The 11,067-nt window shown below is 44.9% G+C and overlaps 1 protein-coding gene and 1 non-coding gene across 2 annotated transcripts; both read right to left on the reverse strand.

Annotated features, from left to right (window-relative positions):
• Window positions 1-3,807: 3,807 nt before the first annotated feature.
• On the reverse strand, window positions 3,808-10,638 carry ddx54 (DEAD (Asp-Glu-Ala-Asp) box polypeptide 54). The gene is made up of 20 exons (XM_086186952.1): window positions 10,360-10,638; window positions 9,156-9,282; window positions 8,987-9,057; window positions 8,708-8,896; window positions 8,562-8,611; window positions 8,442-8,483; window positions 8,258-8,353; window positions 8,055-8,176; window positions 7,578-7,639; window positions 7,177-7,308; window positions 6,871-7,081; window positions 6,629-6,760; window positions 6,335-6,556; window positions 6,177-6,250; window positions 5,888-6,088; window positions 5,634-5,779; window positions 5,416-5,529; window positions 5,210-5,320; window positions 5,023-5,114; window positions 3,808-4,542 (listed from the first exon to the last, which is right to left on the reverse strand). The coding sequence occupies exons 1-20, from the start codon at window positions 10,477-10,479 to the stop codon at window positions 4,280-4,282; spliced, it is 2,577 nt and encodes an 858-aa protein (XP_086043078.1). The 5' UTR covers window positions 10,480-10,638; the 3' UTR covers window positions 3,808-4,279.
• Window positions 10,150-10,221, reverse strand: trnac-gca (transfer RNA cysteine (anticodon GCA)). Its single transcript has one exon. It is a non-coding gene; the product is annotated as a tRNA-Cys (tRNA).
• Window positions 10,639-11,067: the final 429 nt, after the last annotated feature.

Below are 11,067 nucleotides of genomic sequence, written 5' to 3' on the forward strand. Positions count from 1 at the left end.
CAAAATGTAGTCTGGAGAGACACCACAAGTTTATTGAAGTCCTTTTCTGGACTTCACTATTTTATTTTTACTTTTTCTCGCCTTATTGTTTATTTGGATTCAGTTCACCTCCAGACTTTTTTTTTTTACTTGTGGGGATTTCCAGTGTTTTTGTCAACCGGAAGACGTAATTGATACTGTAATGATGCAAGCAGGGACTCTGCTGTGCGACACTTAAGGGCGTTGCAACATGTTAGGCAAACCAGGCTATCAGCCGGGGCCCTCAGCTGTAGGGGGGCGCTCACGGACAGATGATGACATTCGTCCGCAGCAAGAACAAGCAGAGAAGCCCCTTAAATTTTATGTGAGGCTCTGGATAGGAGGGGCCCCTATATACTACTAGCTTAGAGTCAGGGGTGGGTAGATAGGAAACCCTACATGGATGCTCTTACTCCAGGGCCCTCACAGCACGTACAAATACTCCAGGCTACGTTAGCAGAGAAGGATGGAGAAGTGTAATAGTATGAGCATGTTTCTGTGTCAGTAAATGTTTCTTTTGAGCATATTTAAAAGTATGAACTGGGACATTTTTCAACACTGAGTTTGAAGTAACTGAGATGGTGTGGATGCAAATTTAATATGAATGGGCTAAAAGTATCGGCTAAAGCTAACCAGCTAGCAGGGATGACGAAGTTCTTATAATGTTCCTGTTAAGATGGTAACTTGGACATAATCTGCAACATTGGGAGGATGTTTTGAGGCCATCCCCCCCCCCCGAAACCATCTATAGTTATGTAATATTAGAACATTTTAAAAATGCTTTCAAACATTTTCTTTAGAACTTGTGGGTAACGTTGTCACAGTGGTTAGCGATTCATGTGTTCTGCACTCATTAGTAGAAATACTGAGACAAAGAGTTCCATTCCATCCATTTTCTTCCATTTATCCTGTTAAGGGTTTGTGTGTGTGGGGGGGGGGGGGGGGGGCTGGAGCCTTCAGGAGAGAGGCACAGGGCCAACACACATAGACAGACAACCTTTCACACTCACAGTCACACCTACGGTCAATTTAGAGTATCAATCAGCCTCGTCCCCTCTTGATGTCTTTGGACTGTGGGAGGAAGCTGGAGTACCAGAGAGAACCCACACAGGAACAGGGAGAACATGGAGACTCCACACAGAAAGATCCCATGACCGAGCTGGGGCTCGAACCCGGAACCTTCTTGCTGTGAAGCGACAGTGCTGACCCCTGCACCGCTGTGCTGCCTGTTTGTAAATTTTTTCTCGTAATTTCCTGAGAATATAAACCACACGTGTGGCAAAATAAAAAAAAAAGTTTTGTGATGAACATCTGCAGCACAGCCTCTCTACCCTCCTTCCTGCTCCCTCTCTACATTATTATAATATAATAAGAACACAAGATGCCGCTCCAAAAATATAACTTAAAAAATAATCACAGGGTGTAATGCCCAAACATCTTATAGACATTTTTAGGATGTTTTAGGGGAATGTTAACATACTTTTAAGGAACAAAAAAAACAACAACCCTTCCCACACAAAACATTACAAAGTCATACTCTCAGAGCATTTTTCAGGGTAAATACCTAAAACACTCCAATGTTTGAGCTGCGGTGGGAGGACAACTTGTAAACAACCTACACACACACACATACAGTACAGTCCAGCCATAACTGCTGCCTAGCATTTCTATTCTACTTTTATGAGAGCAGCAGGCTCTTTGGTATATCTCAAGTGGACGCTGTGTCAGTCCCTGGGAGCCCTAAATAAAGATAAAGCTGCCGTTTCTGACAACTGAAGAGCTGCTGTAGCGCCAGAGGCCGCTGGGAAGGGGAGAGAGGCCATCAGATAGAGGGGATGGGGGGGGGGGGTGAGGGATGGGATATGAGAAGGATGGGATATGAGGTAAAGGCAAACTGGGATTAGTTGATGTCATAAAGGCATCATTCACTCCAGTTGCTTCTGGTCCACACTGCTAATACACTATCTGGGTGTTAAGCGCCAAAAATAACTTATTTTTGTTCAGGCCCATAATTCAGCCACCTATTTATTCCTTTATTTACTTATTAACTATTGACCACACTGTACTAAAACACTGCAATTATTTGCGTTGAAATTACATTATTAAATGTCTTTGTCTCAGTATTTGCGCCGTCAAACCCCCGAGTGTGTTTTATGAATGAATGTTGTTCGGGAAATCCCCCCCACGACAAGACATATATCAGAGCGCTCGTGTGTCCGGCGACGATCTCCATGGCGACACTGGTGTGTTTGGAGCAAATACACATACACAGATACATACCCACCTACCGGCCATTTTCTTCAGCAACATTCACGAGCCACAAATCATCACGGAAGAGCTTGGGCCCCGAAGTGAACGCAGCCGTGACTGACCTCTGATAACGTCCACACATATCATAAGAGCCTAACCACATCCAGATGGCTCGAGACACCCGTCTCCCTCACTCTCATTGGTCCAGAGCTGATCTTCCCTCTGAGGATGCTGTGCATGTCGTCATGTTCTGCACCTTCCCAGCAGCTGAGACGAGACGAGACGAGACAAGACGCACTGGTCCTTTCTCCAGGTTCTATCTTATGAAGGAAACAAATGACTTGTTATTTGATTTGAGTCCAGTACAACCAGTCTAACGTGATGGTTCCCAGGAATCAGAAACCAGGAGCCATTAGTGATGAATACAAAATAAATAAATAAATCAGACGCATGAACATAAGACCATCATCCACGTTGAACAGTAGCACTGTTCAGCTTCGTTCGTTAAATTTCGTTTAGTTTGTTGAAGATTTGAACGCATCAGGTCATGATATGATAAGTAAGCATTAAGTGGCATGATGGCGGCCAAAGTACACAACCCCAGTATAACAGCATAGTCTCTGAACACACTTACTGCATGAACCGTGTACTTGTATATCCAGAGCGCTTCACAGCCTCAAAAAAATCTTCAGCTAACCTAAAAGTAACAACAACCCTCATGACAGAAATGTAGAGTAAAGGTACAATATTTGTTTTACAAGTGTTGGAAGTTCCAGGGAAACACATCAGTTGTAGTACAGATACTCGTTTATGTACTGAGGTACATTTACTTTGTTACTGCCCACCACTGTTGGGCTGGACTACTACATCTATAGACATAGAAGTAAGTTCTGACGGATGTTTCCCGTCTGTCTGAACGAGCTACTCTTGGTATTTATTTGGAGTCACACGGGATGGAAGTTACTGGAAAAAGAGAGGAATTTTGCACTTACGTAGGTATTTAAAAATATAAAACATAAAAAAAATTCTGTCCGATATTTCCAGCCTAGTAATATCTGCTACTGATATAGAAACTACTGAAATAAACTTAACAGGGGAAAAAAATCAACTATTTGAAAAAAACGAAAACTTTCCTACTGAAAAGTTTGATATTTTTCCAGTAGGAATTTGTAGTCAGTATTCCACTTTCAGTGCTCCTAATGGTGCCAGGGTGTCTAAAACAAACCAACATCCAATGAAGGCGAAGGCTTCTCCTTCATGCCAATCTGCAGCAGGTTTTACTGTCACCATGTGTCAACTGCGCGTCTGCAGAGTTGCTGCTCCACTTGGCTTCGATAAATTCAAAGGGAAAGACTTGGGCGCCCTCTTGTGGCAGCTCATCGGCGTAGCATAGGTTACGAACTAGTAAGAGGCATCATGAGTGTGTAACGTGGAGGTAAAGACTCAACAGCCGCGGAAGAACGGAGGACTGATCCTCTGCTGACAGCCGGCCTGTCAGTCTGAGCGAAGTGTTTAAATATTCAATTTCAGGAGAGATGAGAAAGCAATCAAGAGGAATGGGAGCTCTTTAATAACCAGTCTGCTGGAAGGGTCTACCTGTTTCTGAAGACATCACCTCTTGCTTCAAACCATTCATTCCATGGAAAACTGAAGGGTGAAGAAAAGCAAAAGCGAAACACTTTCCCGCCACATTTGTATCCCACACAATCGCGTTATCAATATACTTTTGCGTTTCACAGAAAAAGACATGAATCAGAGTTTAACCTCGTGTGTGTCCGTCTTATTCCAGCAGTTAAATGTGGGTACAGACATATTTTAATCACTTATCAACGCAGATTAATCCACTCGTAGGCGTGTGAGAAGTAAATCCACTGCATTCTGTGAGTGCTCCTTTACAGAGTTCAGTAAGCGAGGAAGAGGAAGGTGAGGAGGATTAATGCAGTCTGGAACTCAGGATGATCGTGGTCTTCCTTCTCTAATGGCCTCCATGCTCTCACGTCCTTCACCCACCTCACAATCTCTTCCTCATCTTGCCCTTCTTTTGGCCGCCCCGCCCGAACCCTGACCTCTTAACCTCTCCCACCCACTGTTTGTTCTTGGCGCGGAGTTTCTGAAGGCCTCCGCTCTGCAGGAACTGGTGCTTCTGTTTTTTCTTGCGCTGCTTCAGGATCTGCTGGCTCGTCTTCAGCTCCGAACGCACCGGGCGGCCGCCTGCTGTACGCTGCGGTCCCGCCGGGCTCTGGAACTGAGGGCCTCGCCGACCACGGCCGCGACCTGGGAAGGAGCGCATCCAACAACAGAGGTTGAGAAATAAAGACCTGAGCTGTATATTTGACTGAATGCAGCGTTGGTGATTTTTTTCTGCTCGCATTATCGGACCACTGGAGGAAAACTCTTGTGTAAAGTCCGAAGAAGTTCAGGTCAAATCTGGCACGACCTTCCATGAAGAGGCAACCGCCCTGCAGGTTTTTTCTCTTCACATTGAGCAGATGAGTGATAACACGTACGAGACTTTTAGAGTTGATGGTCGAGTTTTTGTTTTTTTACTTTGCCCCCCCCCCCCCCAAAAAAACAGAAATACCAGTTAAATTCAGCTTCGTAGTTTTTACATCATTCTGCTAAAGTTTAAAAGAAAAAGAGAAAACAAACCCATAAAAGCTAACTATCAGCTCTCTAGCTTAGCCGCCATGTTAAGATCATTGATGCCAACTGCTTTGCTCCTCCAGATATGAGTTGAGACTGAAGAAGTTTTACCTCGTGCTGGTTTTCTTCCTCCTCCTCCTCCCTCTCCATCTGAGCCAGATCCTGTGTCATCAACCTTGTATTTTTTCTTCCACTCCTCGTAACTGACGGGCCGTTAAGTCATACGACATCTCGACTGAATGTCAGCGTGAGCGAGAGCAGAAAAGCACGATAGCAGGAAACGCTGTTGAAAGGATACAAGTTCTTCCTGTTCTTTTTGTTAGCGATGACCTGGCCACCATCTGTTTTGATCTTCTTCTTCTGGTCTTCTTTTCCGGTGTCTCGGACGAAGCGCTTCCTCTTGCGGTCCCTACAAATAGCAGAGAGAAACGGAATTAAAAGCAGATCACAAATGTAAGGTCTTCAACCAAGAGAATGAGAGGGTGAGGGGATATAAAGCTTCACCATTTCATTATTTTTTTGTGCTGGTTCAACCGATCTCCCTCGTCCCCCATGAGGTCCAGGACAGCCGAGGAGGCTTGCTGCTCAAACGCACTGCCATCTCCGCCCAGACTCAACCTAGCACCACAAAAAAACGTGCGTCACAGAGTGCATGATCCTCGCGGTACTTTTTGAAGCATGTCTGAGATGATTTCAGGTGTTAGCAACACTCGTGTCCTCACCCTCTCTCAGAGTTGAAGTCCTTCGGTCTGTAAGGGATGTAATATTCCTCGTCTTTGCCCGCTGGTCTGCTTCTCTTGCTCTTCTGACCTTCTTCTCCGTCTTTGCGGCCTTTCCTCTTGCCACCCACCACCTCTGAGAACACCTCCTTAAAATACACCCCCCCGCCCCATTAGCATAAATGCCAGTCAAAAAAAAGTTTAAATTGATGAAGATGCAAGTCAGAGATGTTGAGAACCGCACGGATCATTCTTACCTGCATGGCGTCGTCCTCGTCGCCCATGGCAGAAGCCTCATCAGCGGTGGGGAATTTGACCGGCTGATGCAGGCGGCCCTCTGCAGTCAGATCATCTCTGTGTTTGCTGAATTTTTCCACCAGCTTGGAGTCTTTGGAGCGTTTGGACCGCATCACCTCACTGGCAGACGTCTTGTTATTGGAGTTGATTTCAAAGATAGTCTAGTCGAAGAAGACGAAGGTAACAGGAATTGTTTTATGACAGGTTTGCAGGAAACGCCGGCTCTTGAAGACGTCACCTTATACTCACAGATTTGGATTTGTAGCCCTTGATGGCATCGACGATTTGAAGGCGTTCCAGTTCCACTTTCTCCAAACTTGACCCTGTAACAGAATCAAACACAACCCTGTTAGAACGTGTGTCAGAGCACCACTCGCTCCGCATAGTTCAGCCGCTTCTAAACTGACCCAGTAAGGGATGAACCGCCATGCAGGATACGTCCGTGTTTTTCACTCGTCTGATGGACTCTGGGGACGGGTTTGGCCGAGATTTGAGGTACTGCTTGTAGGCGTTCTCTGAGACACGATGCAGGTTCTGCAGGTCTAGGGAGTTCTCATGAGCTGTGATCAGACTAGAGCCTTCGTCGTCCAGGATACTCTGAGGGACCCGGCCAAACACTCCGTCTAAATCTGACAGACAGAGACGGTCAGCGAGCAGCCAGAGGTGTGTGCTACACCTGCCAGGCACTCAGTGAATTTTACCTTGTGTGTGTTCCGGTGTGGCGAACTGGATGGGACGTCCGAGGAAAAGATGAAGGTCGTAGACAAAAGGCATCTCATCTGCACACACCATGCTGTACGCTGTGCCGCTGCGCCCCGCACGACCCACGCGACCTGAACACCAATGACAGCTGATGACCTAACTCATTCCGTCTCCTTTATTTAAATTTTGTAAAAAAGATTAAAAAACAAAAAAAACAATAATGTTTCTCTAAGCAACGGACCAACTCTGTGCAGGAAGAGCTTTGCCTTGGAGGGAAAGTTGTAGTTGATGACATTGTCCAGCAGGGGGATGTCTATACCGCGAGCAGCAACGTCAGTCACAATCAGCACCATGGCTTTCCGATGCACAAACTTCCCTATGTTGATCTTCCTGGCCGTCTGATCCAGAGCGCTGTAGATGTAGGCGCACTCCAAACCCTCGGAGGACAGCAGCTGTGGATAAAAATGAAAAAATTTAACAACAACAACAACAAAAAAGAGCGATCACAATTGGTATTCTTTTAGAGGTGGAGTCGGTGGTATCTGACCTCATTCAGGTACTCTACGTGATGTTTGGTGGCAGCAAAGACAACCGTCTGCTCCTGAGGCTTCGCCACATTTCTGAGGAGGTGAAGCAGCAGGGCCGGCTTGTCATCCACTCGCAGATGGAAGAATGACAGCTGAAGGGGGACAGAGGAAGTTTTGGTTATCTGATCAACAGCATGTGAGGATGCGGCGCTGTAACTCAACTTTAGGAGTCACATCTTGTAAATAAACACACGTCACATTATTGGCAGGACGTCCTCGTGGGTAAAAACTGGCGCGGTGCTGTTAGCACGCTGACAGCACCAGTTGCTTTGCGTGATGGTCACAGCTCGGATGCTGTTGTTTCCCTCTCATTAAACTCCCTTTCTATCGTCACTTTAATGCCTTTACTTGTGTGTCTTACCTTGATCTGGTCACTGAGTTTAGAATCCACATCCAAACGAATCAGTACTGGTTCTGTCAGTCCTGGAAGTCAGAATGTATATTCAGTTAGCCTGGGCCTTAAAATCGAAGATTAATATCAGTATAATAAAGGTCGTTTAGGCTGTTTTCACGCCGGCACTTTTTTGTCTGGCTTAAATGTGACCTGTTTTTCTTTTGTGGAGCATAACCATCACACCTAGACCCTTAAAAACAGCTGTTCTCAGTCCCCTGGACTGGAGCGCATTTTGGGAACGTTGATGTGGACTCCATCTGATCTAAACAAGCAGGTCTTCCCTGTAAGTAGCCTGGGGTGTGCTTTCCATGGGGTGCAACACAGGAATAAACTGCTCCACTTAGCACCAGAGGTCATGGCAGGTGTAAATATTTAGAATCTTCATACTTAAGCTGTCATGGCTGCTAATTCAAAAAGTGTAACTTGGTACAATCTGGATCTCACCGGCTCTGGCGAAGTCCACCAGCAGTTTAGGCAGCGTAGCAGAGAACAGCAGCGTCTGTCTGGTGTCAGGAAGCCTCCGAATAATCTCCTCAAGCTGCTCAGCGAAACCCATCTCAAACAACCTGAGAGGAGGAGGAACATTGTCACGTTCAATCCAACGGTGTGAATTGAAAACTTTTATCCTCGCAGTTCCCGTTTCTCACCTGTCAGCCTCATCAAACACCACATACTCCACGCTTTGCAACTTCAGGTTCATCTCCTTGACCACGTGCATGAGACGGCCGGGGGTACCGATGATTCTGAGACAGAGGAGGACAGAGCTCAGTATTACAGAAGCCACATCTAGTAGCTAGAGGCCGAAAACTACCAGATCCTGTTTGTACTCACATGTCCGGGTTTTCATGGAGAGCAGCAAACTGATCCTCCATGCTGGAGAAGACACAGAAAGTAGAGGTGAGTGGGTCAGAAGAACGTCACTAGTACAAGAGAAGGAGGTGAATCACAGACCTGTCTCCACCGAGAATCAGAGCTGTCTTCAGGCCGGTGAATTTGCCCAACTACAAGAAGAAAAATGAGACAAACTTGATTGTACAAAAAATCAAATGCAATCAGCAACGTGGCAAAATGGCTGTTTTTCAGGCAGCTCTTCTGACCTCTTTCGTGAACTTCATGGTCTGCAGGGCCAGCTCTCTGGTGGGGGTCAGGATGAGGGCCCTGGCTCCTGTTTGGGCTTGATGTGCCTTCAACTTCTCAAACATGGGGACCAGGAAGGCAGCGGTCTTGCCACTGCCCGTCCTCGCCATCGCTACGATATCCTTGCCATCCAAAATTACCGGGATGGTCTAAAACGGGAGGAGAGAAAGATCAGATACGGGATATCAGGAGTACAAAACTTGTTTGGATCACATGACGGTGAAGTGGTGCTGACTAACCTTTCTCTGGATTGGAGTCGGGACTTTGTAACCCTTCTTCATGACCCCTTTATACACGGGGTAGCTGAGACCTGATGTGACACAGAGCACAGTCAAACAACCTCTGATTGCAGCTTTTTCTTCTTTACAAGTTCAAAAATATTTGTAGAGTTCCAGTAGAGTCTTTTACCCATGGACTGAAATCCTCCAGACTTCTTTTTCTTCTTGTTCTGGGCTCTGACCAGCTCCCTGGTGTCAGGCTCCACATCTGACAGGCAGTCAGATGAGGCGGGGAACCGCAGCAGTTTCCTCCCCGGCTGTAAAGACAATGTTGATGACATCATCAATGTACCACTAGAGGTCATCAAAAATATAGACACAATTTTAGAAATTGCAGTGGTTGAGCTTAGCTGAGCTGATGAGGTATTAATTGTCGATGACAGTCAGTTTATTGGTTAATTATCATTAGTAGCAAGGAGTCTCAGGAGTTTGTGGGTCTTTTTCAGACAACAACAAAAAATCTAATCCCGAATTTTGAAAATAACTTTGGCGGTGGAGGAGTTTGATGTGCAGTCCCAGATAGAAAAACACTAGAAAACTACACACTCACCATCACGGAAAAGAGACCGGACAGCATCCTGATGAAGGCCCATCTTTATTCAAGTTACTACCCATACATCCTTGAATGTAGTTTTAATGGAATAATTAGCTACGTCCCTGTTGTGGTCAATAGCTTCTATAGCGTTGTAACTGATTATCATTCATTTAATCAGACGATTATATCTTATTGAATAGTTTGGTCAGAGAAATATTACAATCGTAGGTGTTCCACAGGGAGAAAATGTACTGAATTTATTCATATCGTCTGACCGAAAAAAAAATCAACAGATATTACTTTTACTCTCATGTCCAAACATACCACACGTAACTGTTCAACTCAGTGAATTTAAAAATGTTCTTTTTCATTCAAATATGCCATAAATCACATGTTGAACGCATCGTTTCCTCACCAGGTGTTGTATATTATCATCACATCATCTGTCGACGAGAATAAATAAACTGTTTGTCTGCAAACGAGTTTATCATGAATGACGTTGGCGTGTCGAATTACCGGTTGTAAAGAACAAGGATTAATGGCAACTCTCACCAGGTATTTTTATGAGACTGAAGACTATAAAGAATTAAGGGGGCATCCGGATTTGAACCGGAGACCTCTTGATCTGCAGTCAAATGCTCTACCACTGAGCTATACCCCCGCTCTCCATAGAGTACGGGCGAAGCTCTATAGAACAACACAGCTAACAATTGAACAAAGCACAATCATCTGCTCATAAATTAGTGGTAAAGTGTTCCGTAGACGGTAGCAGACGGTCATCTAAGTATCAGCGTCTTACTGAATCATCGTCCTTGATTTCAGCAGCCAGCTCAAAGTCTCCACTGTCAGAGTCTGCCTCCGGCTCCCTGCTGGCCGTGTGTCTCTTCTTCTTCGTCAGTTTTTTCTTCCTCTGGGCCATACTTGTGTTTAAGTATCTTTACACAACGAAATAAAAGCAAGAACAAAAAACTAGAGTTGCAAAAAGTTCATATTTTGACACTCATCGACACGGTGGTCGGACATAAACACGTGTGGGCTTCTTCTTCTCTCTCCTCTCCTTCCGCGTCGTGCGCGCTGGCGTCAGGCTCACTACCGCCACCTACTGCTGAAGGCGGATTAGGCTTCACTTCAAAGTACTTTCATTTAGAAACCTGATATTTTGTTTGAAATCAATAATCCCCGATCACCAAGAAAGTTTCCGAGCAAAATTTTATTTCATTTGCAAACAAAGGAGTTTTTTTTCACAGGAATGTATCCATTTTTGACCAATCTCATGTTTTTATCTCTCTAAAATATTCCCACAACTTTAAGGAAGTTAAATACTAACGTTGTAGACAAGCCTTGACTATTTTTCATATTACCTTAATTAAAATGATCAAATATTTTGTTTTATAGAAGAGACATCCATATCAACATGTTTTTAGTGCAAAGACAGACCAGGAAAATGCATTTGTCGTCAGATAATTTTTAAAAATGCCATTTTTGTGAAATTTTTGCATTTTACATA

This window comes from Aulostomus chinensis, chromosome 19 (genome assembly GCF_037954235.1).
Source record: "Aulostomus chinensis isolate RoL2024-O1b breed Wild chromosome 19, RoL_Achi_v1.0, whole genome shotgun sequence".
In the NCBI taxonomy this organism is placed as follows: domain Eukaryota; kingdom Metazoa; phylum Chordata; class Actinopteri; order Syngnathiformes; family Aulostomidae; genus Aulostomus; species Aulostomus chinensis.

Coding starts and splice junctions, on each gene's coding strand:
- ddx54 (XM_086186952.1), bottom strand. CDS start 10,479: ATGGCCCAGAGGAAGAAAAAACTGACGAAGAAGAAGAGACACACGGCC. Junction 7,640..8,054: donor GGTGGACTTCGCCAGAGCCG/GTGAGATCCAGA, acceptor TCTGACTTCCAG/GACTGACAGAACCAGTACTG. Junction 6,089..6,176: donor AGGGCTACAAATCCAAATCT/GTGAGTATAAGG, acceptor TTCTTCGACTAG/ACTATCTTTGAAATCAACTC.